The 27,175-nt window shown below is 41.3% G+C and overlaps 1 protein-coding gene across 13 annotated transcripts in view; it reads right to left on the reverse strand.

Moving 5' to 3' along the window:
- PCGF5 (polycomb group ring finger 5) overlaps positions 1 to 27,175 on the reverse strand; it is a 135,529-nt gene that overhangs the window by 64,928 nt on the left and 43,426 nt on the right. For 4 of the 13 annotated variants that reach the window (XM_020964107.2, XM_078151002.1, XM_078151007.1 and 1 more), the window contains 4 exons: positions 25,039 to 25,117; positions 21,769 to 21,939; positions 4,744 to 5,092; positions 1,799 to 2,091 (listed from right to left, as the gene is read on the reverse strand). In XM_020964107.2, coding sequence (XP_020819766.1) covers positions 1,799 to 1,910 — 112 coding nt within the window. In that variant the 5' untranslated portion in view covers positions 1,911 to 2,091; positions 4,744 to 5,092; positions 21,769 to 21,939; positions 25,039 to 25,117. Of the gene's footprint in view, positions 1 to 1,798; positions 2,092 to 4,139; positions 4,331 to 4,362; positions 4,485 to 4,743; positions 5,093 to 21,768; positions 21,940 to 25,038; positions 25,118 to 27,175 lie in introns of those variants that run through there. The other 9 variants (XM_020964112.2, XM_020964113.2, XM_020964106.2 and 6 more) reach the window with 9 other exon arrangements.

The raw sequence follows: 27,175 nt of genomic DNA on the forward strand, positions 1-27,175 counted from the left end.
AGGCTCCTTACTAGAAAAAGTTATAAATCTTGTAAATATGGCCCCAGTTTCTCCCTTCCTTTGGTTTCTGATGATAAAGTTTTTCTTCTCTTTGACAGTACCAATCCTTCTATATGTGCCCTTGACCCTATGTGCTCCCATCTTCTCCGGCAGATGTTCCTCTGTTATCTTATTCTCCCCTCCTTTCTCAACCTCTCTATCTAGTCTTTAATTTCTCCCCATCTGCTAGTTTGGGCATGCTCAAGTATCCTCCATCCTTGAGAAACCTTCACTGTACCCTACCACCCCTTTCAAGGTGTCCTCCTGCCTTTCGCAGACAAACTCTTAGAGCTGTCTATACTTAGAGCCTCTGCTTCCTTTCCTGTGACCTCCTCCTCAATCCTTTGCAATCTAGCTCCAGATCTCATCATTCAAATGAAAGTGTTCTCTTTCAAGTCACCAATAATTTAATTGCCAAGTCTGATAGTGATAACCTTTTCTCAGTCCTCATCCTTCTTGTTCTCTCTTCTCTATTAGAAACCTCTTCTGTTTTTTCATGATACTCCTCTTCCCTAATTCTCCTGCAGCCTGTGTGACCACCTCTTCTTCTTCTCTCTGGCCAGTTCGTTAACTATATCCTACCTCCTAACAGTAGACTGTCCCAAAGGCCCTGTCCTGAGGGCTCTTCTCTCTACATTCTCTTGGTGATCTCATTGGCTCCCATGGGGTATAGTTATCATCCCCACCCAAATGACTCACACATCTAAGTACCCTGACTCCGCCTCTCTCCCGAGTGTCAGTTCCACAATGCCAATTGCCTGTTGGACATTTAAGATTGCATGTCCCAGAGACATTTCAAGCTCAACACGTACAAAACAGAATCCATTATTTCCCTCTCCCCTTCCCAAACTTTTCTATTTCTCTCAAAAATAGAACCATTTCCCCAGTGTCCTTGGTTTATATCCTTGACTCCTCACTTCCCCTGACCCACATATCCAAACAGTGGCAAAATCTTGTCATTTCTACTTTCACAAAATCTCTCCACCCCACCCTTTCTTTCCACTCATATAGATCAAACCCGCACCTTGACCACTTTACAATGTCTTTCTTGTTGGTCTCCCTGCCCCACATCTCCGCACTACGATCCATCTTCCAATAAAGCTGCTGAAATAATTTTCCTTGCATACAATCTAACCATGTCACTCCCCTAATTCAGTGGACTACATTGACTCCCCATTGCCTCTGAGTTAAAACAAATTCCTATGGTTAGCTTTTAAAGCCCTATGAAATTTGGTCCAAGCCTATCTTCCCAGTCTCACTGTAAACTGCTCCCATACTCTGTAGTTGGGTCCACAGTGGCTTTTGTACTGGTTGTCTCCCATGCCAACACTGTCCTTTCTCCTCACTTTTGCCTTATAAAACCTCTCATTTCCTTAAGACACAACTCAAACACTACTTTTTATACAAAGCCTTCCTTGACCCAGCTTCCCTTATCACCAACCAGCCCCCTTCCAGTGCCTGGTACCCTCTCTCCCTCCTTAACTATCTTTTCTTTTACCGTCTCATTTTGGATTTGTTCTGTGTGTACTCATACATGTAGGTGCTGTCTTCCACAACAGAATATAGGTTCCCAGAGTAAGAACTGTTTAATTCTGTCTTTCCATCTTCGGTGCCTTGCAGAATGCCCAGGCACTTTACAAATGCTTAATGACTGATCATGAGAATATTGTTCTTTCAAACAGTTGCAATTCCGTAAAAATAGGAACAAATCTAAAAGGTGAGTATAATTTCAACGGATGCTTTCCAAAATAATACTTACAGGTGTGGAGACACTCTGTCACGGTAGTTGGCTTGATAAGGTACCCTTTACAGATGTAACAGGTAATATGAGGATTGAAGTCTTTAACCAAGTGCTTCCTTTGAGTAGCCATTCGAAGAGCAGCTGATACTGTTGAGTAGTTTGCACAAGAAATAGCCTACGTAAATCAAAGTCGAATCACAGGAGCTGCTGTGTTTCTCTGTATAGGTGGGCTTTCTGAGACATCTGAATGAATCAATCCTCTCATAAGGATGCTGTTCATAACTCCGTTTGGAGGTTTTGTTTTTTCATGCCTGTTAACAGTTATTTAAGAGGGAGAAGAAATATGAAATTCTGTCTACTACATGTCATAAAAATAATTTTCAAAATTTGCTGCTGCATAATGATAAATGTTCAGTTCTACATATAACTTCAATGACTGAATTTAACATGTCCTTGACATATCAGGATTTTAAAACTGTCTTAATTATACTCAGAAAAAGTAAAAGTATCACGTCAGCTATCAAAATTAAGGGCATATCTCTAAATTTTCTAAAGTCTTAATGAAAGAACTTTTCCTACTGAACTTCATTCTAGCTACTGAAATAACCACTTTTAAGGCTCCTAAAATGCAAATAGTATTTAAGAACATTTCCTTCACCTATCTGCTGTAAAGATCTCTTGAATATATATAATAATATATTTAAGAATTAATTTTACATTTTATGAACACTCAATAACTCACTGTTGGGTTGTGCATCTTTAGGCAGTCTAGTATAATGTAAAGAACCTAGGAGAGGGGTGGGGAATCTGCAGCCTTAAGGTCATGTGTAGCTTTCTAGGTCCTCAAGTGTGGCCCTTTGACTGAATCCAAACTTCACAGAACAAATCCTCTTAATAAAAGGGATCTGTTCTGCAAAACTTGGACTCAGTCAAAAGGAGCTAGAAGGCCTCCAGGCTGAAGGTTCCTCACCCCTGACCTAGGACATGCCCATGGAAAATAATAGGATCATAATTAGGTATGGAAGGGAACTCTGAAGTTATCTAACCCAACCCACAAAAAACTGAAGCCCAAAAAGGTTAAGTGAGTTGTCCAATTAGAGTCACAAAAGTAGTTAAGTGCCAAAGCTGGGCTTCAAACTGAGATCTTCTGATCTTAAATCCACTTTACCACATTTATTTTCTCTTCCACTCATTCATTATAAGAGCATAGATTTTTAGGTGAAAAGGACCTTAGAGGTCAATGCGGCCAACCCTCTCATTTTAGAGATAAGGAAACTGAGGCAAAGAAATCAAGTGACTTGTAAAGCGTTATACAGCTAATATTCGCCTGAACTTTGAACTCAGGTCTTCCTGACTCTAAGTCCAATGGAACAATCAATTTCAATTTATTTAAAACAAATAAATGACACTTTAAGGTATGCAAATCACTTTACAAATATTATCTCATTTAATAGTCACAACAACCCAGGAGGCAGTTGCTATTATTACTGCCATTTTTACAGAAGAGGAAACTGAATCACAGAAGTCTTTAAGTTTATATATGGCCTTCTTACAAAACCAGTGTGAAGTAGGTACTGAAAATCATCCGCTTTTACCGACGCAGGGCAGGGAGTCACACAAGAACTCAGCAGAAGAGCCCAAGACCCAAAACTCATGCTTACTGACTCCAAAACCAGTCCTTAGCTCTCTAGGCCTTATTTTTCTTATCAATAAATGGAGGGTGGGGGTGGAGAGTTAAATCTTAAGATGACCAAAGGTCTTTTCAGCTCTAACAATCAAAGAAAATAAAATAATTAAAGAATGCAACTAGTTAGTTATTGACATGCTACAAATAAGTGGTTCACAAAAGTTCATTTCAACATTCAATTCAATTAACATTTCTTAAGCAACTACTGAAAACTTTGTAAGGTGCCTAGATTAGAGTCCTTGCCCTCAAGGAGCTTACAGTCACAACTCCATTAGTGGATTATGTACAGACAGACCTCTATGGTATAAAACGTAATGTGAGAACAGCACCAGGGAGGGACCCCAAAAGCTATAAGAAATCGAAAGAGGTAGACAGGCAATCAAAAAAATAAAAAGATCCAAAGCCTTCTTTAAAAGTTGGAATGCCTTTTCTTTCGGCCTCTGTGTCCGTGAGTAGGCACGGTCAGGTGTGGGTTTGGAGACCATTAAACGGGAAGACTGGGGCACCTAAATGTCGGCCCATTGCTCAGAAGGATGCGCAGGTCGCCTGGCTCCAACAGCTCAACACGTGGTGTTTTTGCTCCTTTCTCGACATTTACACGCGACTTACAAACTAACCCCTCCTCCTAGGAATGGGTGGAGGAGAGAATGGAGTCCCCCCCCCAATCCTCACCCCGCACTCCTCCCCGCTGTGCAGGGGGCTAGGTGGACTCTCGGGGACGGGTCTCCCCGCTTCGATCCGGGCCCGGCCGGCTCGGCTCGCCCTCTCCCCCGGGCCGCCTGCAGGTCTGGGCAGCTGCGGCAGGTGCCTCCAAGTAGCCGCTTCCCCGCAGGGTGCAAAGTTCCGGGGGCGGGGGCTCGAGCGCTCCCCTCCCGCCCCGGGTTCCCCTGCTTACCCCTCTGCGGCCGCCGCCGCCCCTTACCCGCCAGCCCCAGGCGCGGAGCTCGCCGCCCGCCAGCGTGCCAGCCCGAGAGAAGGAAAGTGAAAGAGAAAGACCGCCAGCCCAGCCCGCGGGCCCCGCGCCGCGCGGCCTGGGCCAGGCCCCCTCCCAGCCCGCCCCCGCAGGAAGGCGGGAGCGCGCCCCCGAAACCCACCCACCCAGACGCCCGCCCTGCGGGGCGCCCGGAGCCTCCGGGCGCAGGCCGGCCCGCACCCGCCCCGCGGGGCAACCCCACCCCCTTGCTCCCGGCCCGGCGGGCAGCGCGCCTCGAGCCCGCTCCCCACCCGGGCCGCGCCCCCTTTCCGCGGCCCGTCCGCGTTCCCACGCCCCGCTCACCCGGGGGAGTCTCCGTCCACACCAGTCCACTCGCCCTCGCCGCCTGGCTCCGGGCTTAAAGCGTGGCTGCGGCTAAATTTAGGGCGAGGTTTTGTTTTTCTCCATCACAAATGAGCAATTTTTTCTGCACCGGTGGCTTGAAAAGGCAACGGTCAAGGTTTCTGTTGGACCAAGTGAAACCCCTCTGCTCCGGGCAGCTGGGGCCAGCCGGACACAGCCACGGCCAGCTCTGCCGGGGGCTCGGTGAAATCGGGGGACACCTGGATCGGCAACTCGCGGAGAAGTCACTATCTTAACTGCCGGGAGAGCCGGGCGCTGCTGGCATTGGGAGCCGGGAGAAACTTTTTTCCTGAAAAGTAATTGAAATTTCTCAAAATTAATGGATGGGGCAAGACGAAGAATGAGTTTTCCAAGTTACCAAAACAAAAAGCACAACCCAACTGTGGGTCCCTCGAGCCGCACCTACACCGTGCCTTCCATCGTACACCTAACTCATTCAACAAGTACTTACTGACCCCCGGTAGCGGCCGTCTGCTAACCTCGCCGCTAGGCCCTACCTAGGAGGCGGCTCTCGGCAGCAATCACATGGTTCGCCCCTGTCCCGGACGAAACGCTCGTTAAATTCACTGTCAAGGACTGCCTAGGTGGGGGATGGAGAAGAAAACCTCGTAATGATAACCTGGCCCGAAGCAGACTGACCCAAAAATGGGCAGCCTGCCTGAGGTACAGGGCAAGGGCGACACTTCCGAGGCCCGGTAGGGCGGGGGTGGGTGTTAAAGGGCTATTTCTTTACTCTTTCAAGCTCCAGACCCCAGGCAACAGTAGTCTAGAGAAACTTGGGTACAAAAAGGACCTTCGATGGGACAAGCTATCTGACCATGGGGCAAGTCTTTGGAAGTTAGTTTCCTCTTCTGTAAAAGGGGAAGGACATCACCTACTTCGCAAGATTGTTTTATGTTTCAAATGAGAATGCATGTAGATAATGAAGTATATAACTTTTGTTTTGTCAACCTTAGTGATATTCCTAAAGAACAGGTCTAAGCATATGACTTCTCTGCTCAATAAATTCAAATGGCTCTCAATTAACCTCTAGGATAAAATTCAAATAAATCCATTTGGCATTTGGAACCCTTCACTAGCCTATCTTTCCAATACTACTATACATTAATTCCTCTTTCAGGCTCTACAGTATCACAAACCACAGCATAGTGTGAGATTCCTCACACACAGGACATTCCACATTTCTCATTTCATTGCCTTTGCAATGAGTGACTCCGGTACCTAGCATGTGTTCCTTCTTCCTAAGCTCTGCCTCTTAGAATTTCTAGTTTCCTTCAAAGCTCAGCTGAAGGGACACCTTCTATTTCTGTGGTATTTTGTTTCCCCTTAGTTGCTAGTACACCCTAAATGGATTTTGTAATGAGATATATATATATATCTACACACACATATGTGTGTAGAGAGATGATCTATAGATTCATATAATTATATATGTATATACAGATGATCTATAGATGTGTGTAATATATAGATGATAGATATCTATATAGATTATATAACTATAGATGTGTACACATATCTACACATCATCTATACTTTGAGGGCAGGGAGTTTGATGGCACAATAGATAACAGAACTGGGCCAGGTGTCATGAAGACCCAGTTTAAATTTGGCCTTAGACATTTACTAGCAGTGTAACCCTGAGCAAGTCACTTTACTTTTCCTCTTTCCTCATCTGTAAAATGGAGAAAGTAACTGCATCAGCCTCCTACAGCACTGTTGTGAGGACCAAATGAGGCAAAAATTATAAAGCATTTAGCACAGTGCCTGACATATATCTATGTAGTTGCTCAATAAAATGCTCACTGATTGATATATGAATGTCAGTTATTATCATTCTTCCCTGAATTACTAAGTGTGGATGTATACATTTGGGGGAGGGAGACAAAAAAAATGTTACTAGGAATATTTGTATATGTCTTTAAAGCTTAATTTGTCTTAAATCTGACCTATATCTCTAAAAGGAATGATGAAAGTTCAAATTATTCTTTCTATAATTACATTTATGGTGGAGGGGACAAGGGGAGAAAGAAGAGGGAAAGGGAAAAAATAGAAAATGCGATCTGTTCTACCACCAAAAGAGTATTCCACATCAAAAACAACTTTCACCAATCATACTTTACTAATCCTAATGGGAAACCCCTCATAAATCTCTATCTGCCAGTTTGCTAAACTGTGATCAGCTTCAATAAGTTACACCAATCATGACGAGCTGGGAAAACAGGCTAGGTAAATGACTTTATGCTTGAAGGACTTCACTGCAGGTTTCTTTAATCTCTGAGAATAAACAAACCAATATAAGAAGAGTCATCTTATTTCCAGTGCACTTAAAATATGTAATGGAAGCTATTCCCATTACAATAAGTCATAACACACATGGCAACATGCCAATTTTAAGAAATTACCATTCACAGCACAACTACATTATTGAAAAGTACACAAAATATATGGATGCTTTCCCACTTTCTTGATAAATTTTACAAGTGCAGTTCATATTTATATATTGTCCAAAAAGGCTGAATGACTTTGGATCAACATAGACAAATTGCTTTCATGAGAAAACAGTACAGTGGGAAAAGGTCAGAAGAAATTAACTTTTGGGGGATGGGGTACATATGCCATTACCTTCCAAAAATATTAACCAAGGATTCCTTTTGCCAAAGGTATATTTCTAAGAAAAAAGTGGTTAACAAAGCAAGAAGAGGAAGTTTCTTGGACCCAAGAAAAAATAAAAAATAAAGGACCTATTATAGCACCTTTCTTCTTCATGTCCCTGCCCTGCTCCATTCAGTATCACTTTGGGCTCATATGCAACCCTTCACTCTTTACTGGCTCAGCTCTTCCACAGCCTATAAATATGCAAAATGTGCCCCTCCCCCAACACACACCCTAACACCAATAACTTCTTGGTACCTGCTTCCCTCAAGCTATTACTTGCTCCCTCCTCCCCTTCATGGCCAAACTTCTAGAAAAGAGTAGCCTACACTCACTGCCTCCCCTTAGCCTACCAACATGCATGGATCTCTGTCATCTCCCCCTTCACCCAAACCCTCAAAACCCTTCCCCCTTCACTCCCTTACTTCTAAAAGTTATCATTCTCTTTCCTCCTTTTCACTGCCATAAATCTAGAAAGACTGGTCTATACATAAAGCTTCCACTTCTTTGCCACCTACTCATTGCTCAAAACCTTAAAATCTGGTTTCTCTCCACCACTCAGTTCTCCTTCTCCCCCTCCACTCCCCCCCAGCAAGTTATGAATGACCATTGTCACTAAATCTAACAGCCATTTTTCCTGCAATCATTCTCCTTAATTTCTCTCTGAGTACCTACTGCCTTATTTTCAATGATACAACAAACATTCTTAGATAGTTCAAAGAATCAGGAGACCTGAAACTGTGGCCCAGAGAAATCAGAAGCACTGCTCAAGGTCATACAAGCAGTAAGTAGCAAATCTGGGATTTGAAGTCCAAATCCAGCACACATTCCATTGTATCAGGTACAAGGACTGTTACTGTTAGAATTGTAGGGGCAGCTAGGTGGCGAAGTGGATAGAGCACCGGCCCTGAGTTCAAATCCGGTTTCAGACACATAACACTTACTAGCTGTGTGGCCCTGGGCAAGTCACTTAACCCCACTGCTTAACCCAAAAAAAAAAAAAAGAATTGTGTCAGTGGTACTAAAACTTCCAGTGAGCTGAGGTGGGCAAGGAAAACTGAGGGAGATAGGGGTGGGAAGGATTGTTAATTTGAAACTATACTGTGGGAAAGAGAAGATTAAAAAAAGAGACAGAGGGGCAGCTAGGTGGCACAGTGGATAAAGCACCAGCCCTGAAGTCAGGAGGACCTGAGTTCAAATCCAACCTCAGACCAAACACTTGACACTTACTAGCTGTGTGACCCTGGGCAAGTCACTTAACCCCAATTGCCTTTAAAAAAATAAAAGGGATAGAAACTGTGCTTGAGATAAATGGAATGAAAATAGCTAACAAAAAAGCCAATGAGGAGTTATGCAATTTTTTTTTCTTTTCCTGCTGTCCTCTTTGGACAGGAAATGACAGAATGTAAGTGGCTAACAAAGTTGATAGCCAAGTTAAGTAAGGAGATAAGTAAAAGCACCCAGCTGCTATTTTAATGATGAATTCAAGTCATCTGGCCCTGATAAAGGACATTCGTCTCCTAACTTTCAATACCTCCTTCCAGTCTCCTTTGCAGGCTCTTCATCTTATTTCTACCCCTTCAACATGAAGTCTTTAAAAGTTCTGTACAAGTCTCCTCTCTGGCTACACTTTCTTTTGGTGATCTCATCCATGGTATCACCTTTTACTTCTACGCAAACGTCTTGCAGATTTTATTTCCATCCCCCCATTCCACCAGTTCCACATCTCTGATAGCTGTGTGGACATCTGCACTTCATGGTCCAATAGCATTTCAAACAACTTTTTATCTTGCCCCTAAAACCTGCTCCTCCCATTTCTCTACTTCTGCTGATGACACCCACCAGCTTCATGGTCACCCAGGCTTATAACCCTGGGGTCCTCTTAATTTCTCCCTCTCCAATCACTCACCAAACCTGTCCATTCCACTTCTCTCATATCTCCTTCTTCCTCTCGACTTCAATTCCCCCTCAACTGTAACTATCTTTGTTCAGGTCCCCTTCTTTCTCATCTAAACTATTACAATTGGCTCCTAACCACCAGTCTTCCTGCCTCCGGTCTATTGCCTAAGTAATCTTCCTATTTCACTCTCCTACTCAAAAATCTTCACTGGCTACTGAACAAAGAATAAACCTTGGCCTTTCAGCCCCTTCATATTCTTTTTCCAGCCTATCTTCCGATCTTATTTATCACTGCTTCCCATCACATACTCTTGAGATGTCACAGCTAACCTGGGCTAACCTCTCTGTTCCCAGTCCTCATTCTGCCCTCTGTTATCTCCATGCTTAGCTTGCTAGAGTCTGAAATGGCCTCACCAGCCTCTTCTTTCTCCCCATGCCTTCAGCAGTATCTATGGAAGACCTTCCCCCGTTCATTCTTTCAAACACTATTTCCTCTACCACCTCCTCTATGAAACCTTCCCAGTCCATTTCCCTTTCTTTGGGGAAGGGAATCTTTCTACAATTATATCGTAGAACTTCAGCAGTTCAATGCTTGGTGCTTGCTAGACTCAGTTACTGTTTGCAAGTCTTCCTCTACATAGAACTGCAAATGCCTTGAGAGCAAAGTCTTTGGCACTTGTATCTTTCTCTTCCTTCAGTCTAACACTGCCTTGGCATATAGTAAATGCTGATTAAATGCTTGCTGAGTGAATTAAGTGCCCACTGTGTACTGAGCCCTATAGCAAACACTGAGGGAATGAGTCAAAGTGGTGAGTGAAAGAAAGCACACAAATAAAAAAGGAAACACTTTTCCTGCTTACGATGTCTATGCTTACAACACAGAGACTGACAAAAATTAGTTATAAAGCAGCATGCAATTATATGTAACTTAGAATAGGAGTTCCTTATGTTGAGAAGCAGCATGTAGGGAATAGAGAACTACTCCTGAATTGAAGAAGACCTGGGTTCAAGTCCTAAAGTCTCTGACACAGACTAGCTATGTGACCAGGGGAAATCATTTAACCATAACTGGCTAAGATTGAAAGTTAAAGATGAGTTAGTTGCTGCTAAGTATTAGAAGAGGGAGTTCCATACAGGTTCACATTTTAAAGGTTCAGATTTTTTTAAAAAGTCCTAATATTAAGCAAGTTCAATATATAAAAATTAGTACTTCATAAATAAGTTTAGAGTGGAAAAGGACCTTATACATAATCAATAATGCTCTCATTTTGTTCAGTAAAGCAAAATACACAACTTTCCCTGCTACCTACACACACACTCATGTCTCCTCTCCACCCCTCAAAAAACCCTCTCTTGATCCATCCCACCCCACTAGATATCCCCTTTATCTCTCCTCTCCTTCATGGCTAAACTCACTGAGAAAGCCATCTACAAGAAGTGCCTCCACTTTCTCTCCTCCTCCTGTTTTAACAATGCAGTCTGACTTCAACTTCATCCTTCAATGGAAACTGCTCTCTCCAAAGTGGAGGAAGGCTGAATAAGCATTTATACAGCGCCCATGTGCCAGGCACTGTGCTGCGCATTTTTTATAAACATTATCTCATTTGAGCCTCACAACCACCCTGTGAAATAGGTTCTCTTATTATCCCCATTTTACAGTTGAGGAAACTCAGGCAAACAGAGTGATTTGTCCAGCAGCATGTGAAGCCTCATTTGAACTCAGGTCTTCCTGACTCCAGACCCAGTGCTCGATCTGTTGTGCCACCAGGTGATTCTAAAAATTACCAAAGATTCCTTACTTGCTAAGTCTAATGGCCTTTTCCCAATTCTTATCTTTCTAGACCTCTCTGCATCCTTTGAAACTGTTGATCATCCTCTTCTCTTTGATCTTCTTTTCTATCTTGGTTTTTTGTGCCACTGGACCCCCAGTCTAGTATATCTGCTACCTACTGGCATCTCAAATTAGATGTCCCACAGACTCCTCAAATTCAACAAGTCCAAAGCTTTTCCCTCCAAACATTCCCCTCTTGCTAACTTTCCTCTTCTGTGGAGGGCACGATCATCCTCAGTCACCCAAGCTCACCATCTCTGTGTCATCCCCATCTTCACACTTTCTTGCCTCTATTCAATATGGCGTCAAGTCCTATGAATTCTACTTTGGTAGCCTCTCTCCTATAGGCCCCACTCTGGTGCTGGTACACACTGCCCATTCCCCCACATGTAGTCTGTTGTAATCACTGGGCTGTTTGGTCTCCTTGCTTCCTCCATTCATTTCCACAGCTCTCCTCCCCCATGCCTGGAATACTCTCCCTCTTCATCTCCTCCTAATTTCCCTTACTTCCTCCAAGTCTCAGCTTCATCCTCACCTTCTTCAAACCTTCCCCCTGAAGTTGTCTCTAATTTATATGGTATATATCTTGTTGGTATATAGCATGCCTGTAATAAATAATTGTTGTCGATACTGTTCAATCGTTTCATCGTGTCCAACTCTTCATGACCTGATTTTAGGTTTTCTTGGCAAAGATAACAGAGTGGGTTGTCATTTCCTTCTCCAGCTCATTTTACAGATGAGGAAACTGAGGTAAACAGGGTGAAGTGACTTGCCCAGGGTCACACAGTTAGTGTCTGAGGCCAGATTTGAATTCAGGTCTTCCTGACTCCATGCTTGGTGCTGTATCCACTACACCCCCAGCTGCCCAATAAATAATAACTACCTAATGAATAATCATTGATTGGTAAATGAGGAAATTTTGAAATAATGATTTCCATCGTGGTATTAAACAGAGAATGTGAGTTTTGGAGACAGGGGTTGGTGAAGGAAGGGCAGGAGGGAACTTGCTGGTATAAGAAATTCTATGCAAAAAGGTAGGAACAAGTAAGCCACGAGCAAGAGTCAGCAGGGAGAGCTGCATGGAAGGAGCTGTGTCCATGACACATAACAGCAAGTAATGAAGCTGACAAAGCAGGAGGCAGAGGGGCTAAAATTGCAAAGGGTTTTGTAGGCCAGCAGTGGGGCAACTCAGTATGGGCACCTGAAGGAAGGAATGGCGTGATTAGAGAAACACGGTTCTAGGGGTTGGCTACAGCCTGGCTTAGAAGGGGCAAGGCCTGGGGATGCCGCTGATAGAGACTGGGAAGTAAGCAAGAGCACGGTGGAGAAATGATAGAAATGAACTTGAGCATAAGAAGCAGGGCCGTTCTGAGGGGTGCCTGGGGTCCTGGGCAAACTACACCGAGTGCCCCACTCTTAACAGTTTCATGCAGATAAAATCGGGTTTTTGAGATATGGTAAACAGGATCGGGCTGCTGTTTGCTTCCAATATGTAATGACCATACATATCACCACGGACAAGCCCACGTGTGACTCCTCAATGCCCCAAAACAACTTGCTGGGACCACGTTACAAACAAGGGGCAAATTTTCTCACCCAACAAAATCCCTTATCAACAACACATACAAAAAAAAAAACCAAACTTCAGCTAGATTTTGACTTCGGTTAGGGCCCAGCTACCCAATCACGGTTCTGGTCAGGCACTCATTCTTTTTCTTTATATGCCTAATGAACATATTCTAGGAAATGAATTACTAAAGAAAAATCTTTTACTGGAATGCCCCCAAAATGAGATAAAGCCAGCTTCCTCAGTAAATAATGTCCAAGATGACATTTTCAAAGTTTGATTATTCTTTGCGTTACATTTAATAATTAAGCAATATGATTTATTTCATTGTTATTATCTCCTATATATTTGAAGTACCTGAGAATGATATTCAACATCAATTATCTTAGATAAAAAACTTATTTGGTTCTTTACAATTTAGTCTTCCTCCCTAGATATTCAGAGATTTAAAAGCAAATGTTAAATTTCAACACAGGTTATCAGTATTTTTAAAATTCCTTTATTCATTTTAAGACAAGGGTAAGTCCACGTGACCTCAGACCTGGAATTTGTGCCTGACTTTCTAATATCTAAATATAAGCTTCTCCCTTTTGTCAAGTCAATTACACAAACATTTATTGAGTAACTACTGTTTGCAGAGCATAGGGCCAAGCACTAGAGGAGATACGAAGTTTAAAAAGTAAGAAGATAAGACAAAATAACTGATGCACAATAATATATTTTAGATACATTAGAGAGGCACCAAACAATTCAGTGAGACTCCATGATGGTAACAGCTAATGCAACTCTGAGGAAGTATTTGAGAAGCCTTAAGAAAGAAGGTAGTATTTGAATTGGGCTGTAATGAGCAGGAATTCAAGCAGAAGAAACAATGAGGGAGCACATTCCAGGCATGGACAACATCATATGCAAAAGCACAGAAGTGGGAAAGTGCAGGGTTTGTACTACATCTTATTTATTTATAAAGATGAAGTAAAAAAATAACCCAGCATTCTATGGTTCTGCTAAGCATTTATCAAGTACGTATCATAACATCTGTTATTGTTTAATCATTTTTCAGTAGCATCCTACTCCTTATGACCCCATTTGGGGTTTTCTTGGCAAAGATAGGATATGGCAAAGTGATTTTCCATATCCTTCTCCAGCTCATTTTACAGATGAGGAAAATGAGGCAAAGAGAATTAAGTAACTTGCCCAAAGTCATACAGCTAGTAAGGGCTTGACGCTGGATTTGAACCCAGGAAGAGGAGTCTTCCTGACTCCTGGCCAAACACTCTGTCCACCCTATCCACTATGCCACCTAGCTGGCCCATTAAACATGTGGTATGGACTGAATAAGTGAAGAAATGGTGAAAAACCTGGGTAAGCAAGGGTTTTTGAATCACTGTCCATACTCCAAGAGATGCAACATGATTTTTTTTTCATAGATTTCCTTATAAAAAGATAAGAAATCAATTAATCAACTTGCCTTTAATAAGTGACTATTAGCTAATCAATGAGGATACAAATACAAAAGAGTAAATAGCCCCTCTCTTCAAGCAGCTTATCTTGTAAAGAAGCATTTCCTTGATTATTGCCTTATGATCCTTAATAACAGAAAAGAGAGAGAAGGCAGAACTATTCAACTCTCATTTTGCTTAATTTCTGCCAAAGAAGATGGTGATCAAAAAACATCAGGGAATTAAAACCCAAGTTAAGTGAGGCATTAATAAGAGGGCACCTAGCCCTCTCAGTGAATTCAAGATACCAGACCTGGGCCACCAACCCCAGAGTTCTGAAAGAACTGGACAGGGGCTGACTGCTGAGCCTTTGGCAAAACTGTGGGAAGAGGAGAGAAGTAGCAAGCCTGGAGAGAAGCAATTCTATATACATTTTCCAAAACAGGGAAGAGAGTAGAGACCACAAACCACAATCCACTGAACCTCATTTTGATTCCTGATGTGAGAGTCAAATGAGACAAGGTATATCAAGTGCTGTGTCAACCTTCAAGCACTATATAATGCTCTACTCCTCCATCTCCTCCTCTTCCTACTGTCATCACCACCACCACCATCTCTACCAAAATTCTAGAATATGTTACTAAAGGGATGATTATTCAACATATTAAAAAGGAAATGGTGATCAAAAGCAGCCAAGCTTAGGATCATCAAAAACTGGTAAGGACAGACTGACCTCGTTTTTTGGGGGGAACAGGGTTACTGAAATAGTACATAAGTGAAACGTACATTAGATAGAGTAAACCTGGATTTTAGCTAAGCAGTTGAAAGCAGATTTCTTACCCTTGTAAATAAAATGTGGGCTTGATGATAGTTGGATGTATTCAGAACCAGTTTAATGACCAGACCCAAAGGTGGTGATTAATAGGACAAAGTCAACTTTCAGGCAAGCCTCTAGTAGAGTGCCCTAGGGAACTATCTCCTTTTGACCCTGGGTTGTTCAACATGTTTGTCAATGACTTATATGAAGGCATACACATCAAATTTCTAAATGTACCAGATTTGGGACGGAGAGTTTAATATGATGAATTATGGAGTGAGAATCAAAGAAGATCTCAATAAGACTGAATGATGGGCCGACTATAATAAGTTTCCATTTAAAAGGAGTAAATGTAAAATCCTGCATTTCGACTTAACTAGAATATCACATTATTTCTCATTACATGCTCTACATTTTAGTCAAACTGGTCTGCTTACTGTAGACCATATACCATATACCACCCCTGTGCCTTAACAGATGATATCTACTGTGCCTGGAATGTTCTTCCTTTCCTCACCTCTGATTACTGGACTCCTTAGATCCCCTGCCCCTCAATTGGCACTGCTCTTATTTTACTGTGAGTATATATTGTTTTCCTCGGTAAAACACAAGCTTCTTGAGTTCAGGTTGTGCTTCATTTTCTATTTTTATCCTGAAACCCAAAACAGTACCAAAGACAATTCTGGTGCTTAATGACTCTTGTTGTTCCTCGACATTCCATATGCCAACTCCACACATTTTCACTGGCTGTCCCTCATGTTTGGAATGCCGCCCTCCTCATCTCTGCCTCCTGGCTTCCCTGGATTCCTTCAAGTCTCAGCTAAAACCTCACCTCCCATAAGACGTCTTTGGAGGCCCCTTTAATGCCTTCCCTCTGAGCCTATCCCCTATTTGTACTGCCTAGATCTCAGGTGTACGCAGTTGTACTTTGACTTCCTTGAGTCAGGGATGTTTTTGTATTTCTCCATCTCCCCAGTTCTCAGCACAGTACTTGACATTCATAAATGCTTGTCTCAAATTGAATTAACTATAAAAAAAAATATGAGTAAAGCCTATTGGATATTTTCAAATGAGTGTTGGAACTTAAACTCACCCCTTCCAAAGCAGAGCTATATTTTCCCCAAGTCTTTCTTGCTTCTTAACTTCCCTATTTCTGTTGAGGGCACTTCCATCCTTCCTATCACCCAGGCTCACAAGCTTGGCATGACCTGTGAGTCTTCCGTCTTCTTTAGAATGCCATATCTAACTAGTTGCCACATCCTGTCAATTCTACCTCCACAATGCTTCTTGCGTCCATCCCCTTTTTTCTCCGATTGTATCTTGGTTTAGGCCCAGGGGTGGGGAACCTTTCAGAGATTTGTTCTGTGAAGTCTGGATGCAGTCAAAGGGCTGCACTTGAGGACCTAGAGGGACACATGTGGCCTCAAGTGCGAAGGTTTCCTACCTCTGGTTTAGGCCCTCATTGCCTCTATCCTGGACTCCTGCAACAGCCTCTTAATCTGTTTCCCTGCTTTAAATCTCCTTCTCTAATTCTATGTTCCACAAAGCTGACAAATTGCTATTCCTAAGCACAGGTCTGTCTTTGTACCACTCCCCTTCTCAAATGCCTCCCAACTATCTCTAGGATTAAACTCAAGTTCCTACATATTTAAAATCCCTCACAGTTTGGATTCAGCCTACCTTTGTCAGTTCATTATCTCCTTTACACACTCCATATTCCAGCCAAACTGACTGTACATGACAGTTCATTCCCTCCCTCCATGCTACTTGAACAAGCAGTCCCTCCAGCCCTCAAAAAAATACTGCCTTCCTTAAAGACACAATTCAACTATTCACTCCCTATCCTGATGCCCGCATACTAGTGTTCTTCCCACTCTCATCTCCCATCTGTCAAAAATTTGATCGAACTTACTTTTGACATATTTTTAAATTTACTTAACTTTGTCCATGTTAATTCCCCTTAATAAGGCATAAGCTTCGTGTAGGCAGGGCCTTGTGTCTCCATCTTTGTATCCCAAGTACCTAGCACAGGGCCTGGGCATGTAATGCATGCTTATAGGCTGAACGAATTAAGTGTGATTGGCCAACAGTTCCTGTCAAAAAGATGTCGTTGTTTGTTTCTAAATAGACTACACAAACTCAGTGACTCAACAGCGCAGCTGATAGCTGAACAACTGCTGCTATCATCCAAGGTGGGCAGAACAGCGTCCAGAACAAGGAAGGTGACAGAGTCACTGCCCTCTGTGCCAGTCCCAAAGAAACTGGAGAATTACATTCCCTTCTGGGCACCACACTTTGAAACAGGCATTGACAAGCTGGCAGAGGACCAGGACGATGAGACTGGAGAGCATGCTACATCTACAAAGACCAAAGGGAGATGCTTAATCTATGGAGCAGAAGGCTCAGGAGGTGAAAAGGGCAGCTGGCTCCAAGTATCTGAAGGCTCGTCATTTGCAAGATGGATTGTTTGTTCTATTCAGAAGCAGGAACAAGGGGAAAAACTGCAAAGAGATTTAGTTTTACAGAAAGAAAAATTTGCTATCAATTAGAGCTGCCAAAGTCGAATGGCCTATCCTAGAGGGTAAAACAGGTCTTCCCTCCTGGGAGGTCTTCAAGCAAAGGCTGGATAATGGCTTCTCAGAGATGATCTAAAGTAGATTGCCTTTTAGGTCTGGTTTGCACTACGATTGCTTTGAGGTCCTTTACTCTCTAAAATGTCATGATTCTATGATTCTACTCATGAGAAAACAATTAAGGCACATTAAACAAATACAGAACACTACTATGGGTTTCTTATTACTCTATTAGAAGTAGTGTTTTGATTTCTTCTTCAAAGTGACTAAATGATGCTATTCAATGCAGTCATTTGAAATTTATATTTTAAAACAAACATAATTAAATGTCGAAATGGACAGTAAAGACTTGATGTTCTATTGGAGAGGGCACAGGAAGGGTAATGAGATTAATTTGGTGAGACCTAGAACTAAGAACCTGAAGGACATTTAAGACAGGCACAAAAGGCAGAAATTAGGTGAGGACCACTAAAGATGAGTATTATAAAGATATTAAATGTCTCAACAAAAATAGTAAGAGGATGCAAACTATTTAAGATTGTAACAAATTACCTTCAAATACATTAGGCAAAAGAGGCAGATTATATTGAATTTTGCTTTCTTGGCAGATGGGAATGAAAAGCTCACTAACAATAGTGAAAAATATAGGCTTTTCTATCTCCCTCACTACTTTTGATAATGATGAGATGTATTCAGTTCACTAAAGCAAATATTAATGTGTTAGAAAAATAGATAAAAATTTTTTAACCAAAGGATAAAACATAAAAATATAGTTAATCAGTCCAATAAACAGTACATTCACATTATAAAAGAGCATATGGACTAGAGCTGTTGCCTTGATTTTTGCCTTTAATTTTGGAGGCCAGGCCAGGACAAATCCTTCCCCTGGGAGGAGGGTGTAGACCTAGGTTCTGGTCCTAGTCTTACCATTAATTAGCTATATGCCCTAGGCAAGTCACTTAACTTCTACAAAACAGGCTGATTAAGTCGTCAATAACTTTGCCAACCAGAGCTATTAGTTCTATTGTATCACTCAGACAGAATTTATTTAAATTATATTTTGGAATTATGTTGTTAGATACTAAATCCGCATGTGAGGGAACACATTTGGATAACTGTCAAAGAGCTAAGAAGAAGATTACTCATAAGACTGTTTTGACAATCTGATTGTAATCCCCCTAAGGAACAGAGGGAACTAGTTGTCAAACAAGTGGTCCAGTACAGTCAGACAGACAGACAGACAGACAGACAGACAGACAGACACACACACACACACACACACACACACACACACACACACACACACACACACAGAGCTCTGACTGAGCATTTGCCAAAACATTGTTAACAGTAAGGACAATTAGTGAAAAAAGGCCCAATGGAGACTCTCCTAGGGACCTTTTGCTGGAGAGCAAAAGTCTGCCAATCTCTCAGGAGCACTATTCTTCATGTTTAAATCTTACTATGTAAATTTAAACTATTTATATAAGCTGACAGTGTGACTTGGCTGCTAAATACCTAATCTATTAGACCAAATTAATAGAAACATAGGATCTAAATCAAGGGAGGTTGCAGTCTCCCTTCATTCTAAGCTGCTCAGACCGTATTTGGAGTATCAGTACAATACTCCAAAAGTCTTTTTTTTTTTTTAAAGACAAGAGAGTAACTAGGATAGACTAGGTTCCTTCCAACTTTAAATCTTTGGTAAGGGATCTTGGAAACTTTTATATAGAAGATGGTTGAAATAAATGAAGATGTTTAACCTAGAGAGGAAAATATTGGGAGTTGAGGTAGTGAATGGAGTGCTGGGGAGGGTTAATAGCTACTTTAAAATAGTTGAAGGCCCATCATATGAAAAAGATATTACACTTTTATTGTAGTGCTCAAGAGAGCAATAATAGAACTATAACAGATGCTGGCTCAATGTAAGGAAGAATTTTTAGATAATTAGAACTGTCCAAGAATAGAACGGTCTGCTTTGTGAGGTAGTGAGATCTTTTGTCACTAGACGTGCCTGCACAGCTACTTCATGACCACCTGGAAGGGATGGCTTAGAGGGGTCTTCCTACATCAAATCAGACAGTCAACAAATATTTATTAAGCACATACTATATGCCAGACACAGTGCTTAGTGCTTGGGATACAAAAAACAAGACAGACAATCCCTGCCCTTGAGGAGCTCACAATCTGAGGGTGGGAGAGAACACATAAAAAGAAGCTAAAAAGGGGAGTGGGACCCAAGGGGCATGATGAAGTCCAGTGCAGTCAGGGGAAATGAAGAGATAGCCTGGATGCTTTCCTCAGGTGAAGAATCTGAGAGGAACCCTCCACTGTCTCCAATGAGAGAGAGGAAGGGGCCTCAGAGCCAGGGGTACTGAGGAGGGGGGAGATGGTATCTACCAGCTGACCTCTAAAGTGCCTTCAACTCAAATATTCTGCAATCCCAAAGCTCATATCCTTTTCTCTGCCCCTTTAACTGAGGGAGAGATATCTACGTGCTGCTCCACAGCATGGTAGCAGCAGAGAGAGGAGGATGGACCCAATGGCGTCAGGAAAGTGGGAGCAAACATGGGGTGAGCAGCTATGAGGCAAGGGAACTAGCAAGTACGTGGCAAATGCAGGGAGCGCCTTGAATTCTGTAGCTTCAAGGCAAGAGGGGAGATTCCGTGACAGACAGACAGATTCAGTGGTCAGTCAGCACATCTGTTTGTGTTGTTGCAGGCCTTTCATTAACAATTATGTTCTACTTATGTTAAGCATTTTAATAAGCTCATTTTGACAAAATACAATTTAAAAATAGCTTCTTAATAGGAAAAGGTCGGAGACTCCACTATAAAGATTCTCTAAATCATTGGTGTCATTCATTTAATAAATACTTACTCAAAATGCTATCTGTTAAGCCTTTGTAGAGGTCATCTGGGTTCAAATCCCACCCCTGACATTTACTAGCTATGTAAACTTAAGCAGTTCATAAAGTCCCTGAGCCTCAGTTTCCTTATCTGTACCACTAGCGTAACACCTCTAATAACATCTCCCAGGGTTGCTGTGAGGATCAGATGAGCTAGCTAGCGACCCTTTTCTTACCTTATAATATCCAAGTCTGGAGGTGGGGTTAATTCCATTCCTCACATACCAAGCTTGGATGAACCGACCTACAGGCCAAGGAAAAGGTCTGTAGTCCTAAAATGGATGGAAACCTACCTTCTAAAGCTAGCTCTGCTACTGGCCAGCTGTGAAGTAGGGGCAGGTGCTTCTCAGAGCCAAATTTCACAGGAATTTATAGAATGTTAGGAACTAGAATTTAAAGATCAGTGAGCTCAACTTTCTCATCTTTTAGACAAGATGAGAGCAAGCAAACTGAGGTTAACCGAGCAAAGCGAGTTTAAGTGATTTGCTTAAAATTCCATAACTAGTTGGCAAAAGTCTCTAGTCCTGGACAGAGGCACTGACATGTACTCCAGTGCACTATGAAAAAGAGGGAGGTAAGGGGCAGCTAGGTGGCACAGCGGATAAAGTACCGACCCTGAAGTTAGGAGGACCTAAGTTCAAATCCTGCCTCAGACATATAATACTTCCTGAGCAAGTCACCTAACCCCAATTGCCTCACAAAAGAGGGAGCTAGAATAAGTTACTTTTGAAGTCCCTCACAGATCTAAAATTCAATGATTCATAAGGTTAAGACCTCCACCCCTCCCCATCCCACTACTTTTGTGTGGTGGGAGGAAGGAACGGTGGCAGGTGACACTAGCTAACCATCATTCCTACTAGGACTTTGTAGGCCAGTTTTATTTTCACCATCTTGATTCCCAGGCAGAGAGAAAGAGATTGTGGCTTAATCACCAACAGGCAAAGCGAATGGTAATTCAATGGAGGTAACAGAACCATCGCCAAGTCTTTTCCGTGGAGAACAGATTATCGACTGTCCTTTTTCTCATGCCAGGATACAGAGACAAAGACTCACGGCACAGGGAAAAAGAATAATAAACAAAAATGTTTTCTCTTGACTGCCACAAAGCAGGTTTGGCCTCCCACCTGTCTTCATTTTCTGTCCCAAAGACACAAAAATAGCTCTCCTGTTAACATCTGGGTGGGGGAATTTTCCCGTTCCACCTGGGAACTAGTGATGGTGATCCTAAGAGAACAGAGAAGGTTTCAAGTTGTACTGTATCTGCTTAAATACTTACAGAGAATGCTGCCGTTGCCCTGACAACTGGAGATCATGATGGAGGTCTGTCTATATGTCAAATCCAGCCTCACCATGGCCAGCTTCAGCAATCTGGATCCTGGTGTGAGAAGAGTCCATGGAAGACAGGGTGGTGAGAGATCACCATCCCATCTCCTTTGAAAGACAGAAGCTGCAACAAGAGAGGGCATATTTTGAAATGAAGGACAGCGCAGCTGCTGCAGCTGGATGTGGCCTGATATCCCAAGAAGGAGGAAAGAAACTAAACACAGACATGTTATAGGGGCAACAGGTACTGATTGGTTTGTTACAGACTGTCAGGTTGTGGAGGGAGGACTGATTACTTAGTTAAGCTTCTGAAAGTTTGCAGAGCTGGTACAGGGCAAAAATGAGTCTTACAGCACTTCCTAGGACATACCTAGATCAAATTTAGTTTGTTACCTAATGCTGATAAATCCTATACCAAGGAGTAGGTTTCAGCATTGAAAATTACCAGTTCACATAAAGTTAAACCACATATGTCATTTTTAAAAATTTTCTTATTTGTCCCCATACTAAGGATAAAAAAAAGAAGGCAGAGGGGGAGAAAAATTTAAAACTCTAAAGCTTATGGGAAGTGACTGTTGATAAATCAAAATAAATTAATAAAAAAAAGTCAGAGGAAGAGAAATAATTTGATGAATTCAGGTACACATTACATCAAGAACTGGGGCTCCCCAAAATTAATTATAATGAAATTCCCTTCACCCCAAACTTGAAAGATGTTTCTCACTAATAGTTGCTAAAAATATATAAGCTCAAAGATTAAAGACTTTTGAGTCACTATTAAAGAATTTTCCAGCTCTAGAGTCTATTATCTATTACCCAATTCTGGTGGATTATTACTAATTTCAGCACCTAAATCTGATGCTCCCTATTACTATTTTCATTTGACCTACAGGACAAAAATTATGTGCTATGTTACTGTTCATGCTATGGGTAAAGGAAAGATTTTATAGACTTCCACAGTTGAAATGGAATGTTTAGTTTTCTGATTAACGTGAATTTTAAGTTGTAAGAAGGATATAAAAGTTGCCATTTCAATATGAATTGGAACTTTTGTTTTGTGGATTCTTTAGAAATAATGATCTTTATGCAGAATGAACCACACATTTTTGGCTGTAGGCAATATGGAAATTTGTTTTGTTTGACTCTGTATATTGGTTACAAGGATTTTATTCAGAAGAGGGGGTGAAGGAAAAAAATCCTTGGTAATTGAAAAAATAATTAAAAAATCATTTTAAAAAATAAAATTGAGAAATAATAGTCTTTTCTTCCAGGGTGCCATTGATCTCACAACCAAGTTACTTTTATTGCACTACATTTAGGTTATATTTAACTAATCCATACATTATAAAATATAGGCCTCTATTCCAAGACTTTACTTTTCAACAACTTTTGAGATTCCATAATCAGACACAGAATTCCACACATGGAATTCTCTTGAGCACAGAAATCCCCAAACAAGAAGGGAGTTTCCACTGTCATGTATAAAACTTGATTACTATCATTTTGCTGTTTAAAAAAGTATATATTTAGAAAGGCCAAAGGTATTATATATATTTCAACATCTCTAAGTTATTCTTTAGCTTCATTGCTGTATATACCATTTTACCTCTTTGTTATTTGTTAGCTTTATTTCATACTTAATAACAATCCTTTTACATTCATTCATTCATTCAATAAACATTTTGGGTATGCAAAAAGAGCCAAAAGACAGTCTCTACCCTCAAGGAGCTTACAGTCTAATGGGGGAGACAACATACAAATAAATATATACAAAGAAAGATATATGCAGGATAAGTAGGAAATAATTAAGAAAGGGAAGACACTGGAATTAAGTGGGGTTGGGAAAAGTACTCCTGTAAAAGATAGGATTTTAGTTGAGACTTAAAAGAAGCCAGAGAGGTCAATAATCAGAGTTGAGGATGGAAAGCATTCCAGGCATGAGTGGCAGCCAGAGAAACAGCCTAAAACTGAGAGATAGACTGTGTGTTTGTGGAACAGCCAGGAGCCCAGTGTCACTAGATGGAAGTAGGTGTGTGAGAAGACTGGAAAGGTAGGAGGGGGCTAGGTTATAGAGGGTTTTGAATGCCAAACAGAGCATTTTGTATTTGATCCCGGAGGCAATAGGAAGCCACTGGAATTTGTACATGTATGGCACCCCCAAAATAAAACTTTAGAGTCACTTTTACTGCTGTGTACCCACCTCCTGCTAAATCATCCTTCAAAATATCATTCAAAAATTTCCAATGCTTTTCCATTCTTACTCTATTCATCTCTTATTACATTATGGATTACAACAGCCTCCTAATTTATCTTCCTGCTTCCAATCTCTCCCAACTCCTTTTATTACAGCCCCCAGATGAATCTTCTGAAAATATCACTTTCATTACATCACTCCCCCATCAACTTAAGTCAACAAGTCAATAAGCATTTCTTATGTTTCTAATACATGCCAGGCATTGTTCTAAGCAGTGAAAAAAATTATATATTGTATAGGAACCTATGATTATCTTTTTTGCCTATTTGAATATGTCCAAACTTCTCCCCCTAGACTTCAAAGCTCTCCATCAACTGCTCTGGTATTACTTTCCTGATCCACTCCATACTTGTGTCTCCCTCTGAAATTTACCTTTGACTTATTTTGTATATAGATGCATCCATGTTGTCTTTAAGACAGTTCCTGCCTTCAAGAAGCTTATGTTTATTTAATTTTTGTCTTTGTATCTCTACCACCTAGCACACAGTAGACATTACTAAACCCTCAGGGACGGGCAGCTAGGTGTCACAGTGGATAGAGCACCGGCCCTGAAGTCAGGAGGACCTGAGTTCAAATCTGGCCTCAGACCAAACACTTGACACTTACTAGCTGTGTGACCCTGGGCAAGTCACTTACCCCCAACTGCCTTAAAAAACAAAACAAAACACAGGGAGTTTATTGTTTACAAAATTATTTAGCAGGATTTTTATGAAAATCATATAAAATAATGCATTTAGGATACTGTGTCTATAAAGTGCTACATTAATAGTAACATTACATTGCAAAGCACTACTGAAATACAAAGTATTAGTATTCCAAAACTGAGCTGCCTGGAGACTACATATAGTGGAAGCTCTAGAGCTAGGGAAACCAGAAAAGGAAGACAGAAAGACAGAAGATGTCATGGACATAGAATAACTGAGTCATCAATACCTCATTAGTAATTATCTGATAGACTGGTCAACTCACTTGTGTTGGTACTTTCTCCACTGGTACAAATTGCAGCCCATCAATGTCTTCCCACTCTGCAATTCTTTTCTTTGTTTTTCTGTAAATTTTCCATTAAAGAAAGATTTAAGGGCTTCCTGTACCCTTTATTCCTAAATACAGCAGTTTGCTCTTGGAGGTCAAAGACTTTGTCCTATATTTCTTTTGTATTCCTTGTTATTTGCATGGTAGATTCTCAATAAACAACAGGGTTAAATAAAAGAATTCTGATAAATACAAATAGAAATATGGAACACAGTTTTATAACTGTTCAAATAAAAACACTGTTGATGCAGCACAATTCCATAAAATCATACATAGGAAAATACAAAGTATCTGTGATCACCTCAACTTGGGAAATTCCTCAAGTGGAAACTCCCTCAATCAAGTTAGTAGATAAATCTGGGAAACCACCCAAGACACAGAGATATAATGACTTGCCTAGGATTAGACAGGGCACAATTATCAGAGGCCGGACTATAAATCCTTACAACAGACGAGTTAAAAGAAATAACTGAGATTTATTTTCCGATATGACCCCATATTCCACTTGTTTTACATTTAATCTCCTAGTCTGTAAATACAACAAATAGTGTGTCTATAAATTTTTTTCCCAGAGTGAAGAATGTATCAGAGAGTTATTTTTGAGCACATGACAGAGAAGAGGCTATGAAAAATGCAAAGTGATGCTCACATTTACTTTTCACACTAATTTTTGAGAGACTGTAAAAGATAACTGAGATCTGGGCTCAATCCAGAATCTCAAACGTGCCTGAGTTTCACTGATAAAAATGTGTAGATCATGACGGGTGAGAGACTGAACAGCAGAGAACAGGTGCTATCTAAATGACACCAGGTGTCTAGCACCACGAGGAATTGGAACATGTTTGCTAGTTTCCCTAAGAGGCAAGGCATGCTTCTATGGCCAAGACAGCAAATATCACGGATGTGTTGTGTACAGAACACACACTTTACTATGGCATATGCCTCTTTTTATAGCCATCACCAGCTAACAACAGCCATTTATCTCTTTAAGAATATAATGTACTGATGTTAGAGATGCCTTGAGTGAAATTTAAAAAGTTGTTTATTTGTTTAAATGCTTTATTAGAAACTGCCAAATAGTCTCTAATAGCCAGTCTCCATCATGGTGTTTGTCGAACCCAGAAAAGTGATATTTTGTTTCTATTTACCCTTTTCTTCTCCTCTAGCAAAGTTAATTTCTAGGGCAAAGAACACTGATTTTTTTGGACTTCTCTGTGTTACCTAATTTATCCTTCTTGAAACTTTCTCCTCTCTTGGTTTCTACAGCACTATCTTGCTTTGGTTCTGTAATACCAGACAAGGGTTCTTGTTCTTCAATCCATTTCAATTCAACAATCATTTATTTATTTATTTTTTGGCTAGGTGATGGGGTTAAGCGACTTTCCCAGGGTCACACAGCTAGTAAGTGTTATGTGTCTGAGGTCACATTTGAACTCAGGTCCTCCTGAATCCAGGGCAGGTGCTCTACCCATTTGAGCCACCTAGCTGCCCCACAACAATCACTTATTAAGCACCTGCTATGTGCCAGGCTTTGTGCTAGGTGCTGGGGATACAAAGACAAAAATGAAACAGTACCTGCTTCCAAGGAGTTTATATTCTACTGGGGGGAAGCAACATGCACACTAATTTAAAAAAATACAAACTTAACAAAGTACTTTCCAGGGAAAAGACAGAGTCTATATGACAGTTTGTTAATAATACAACCCCCACCTAGGCTGGCCAACCTCTCTTTCCCTCTTCCCCTAGCCGGGCAGCCAAGAACCCACTCAAGGTGCTTGATTAATCATTCTGTCAATAATCACTTATGAAGTGCCTTGCTATGTGCCAGGCATTGAGCTATGCACTGGGGATACAAAAAAAAGGCAAAAGACAAGTCAGTCCTTGCCCATGAGGAGCTCCCACTGTAACGAGGGAGACAACATGCAAACAACTACTTACAAACAAGCTAAATGCAGGATAAGTGAGACATAATCAGCAGAGGGAAGACACTAGAATTAAGAAGGATTGGGATTGCAGAAGGTGGGATTTTAGCTGGCACTTGAAGGAGGGAGGGTAGGGAGGGAAAGCATTCCAG

Source organism: Phascolarctos cinereus, unplaced genomic scaffold, assembly GCF_003287225.1.
Source record: "Phascolarctos cinereus isolate Bilbo 61053 unplaced genomic scaffold, phaCin_HiC Scaffold_3;HRSCAF=262, whole genome shotgun sequence".
In the NCBI taxonomy this organism is placed as follows: Eukaryota; Metazoa; Chordata; class Mammalia; order Diprotodontia; family Phascolarctidae; genus Phascolarctos; species Phascolarctos cinereus.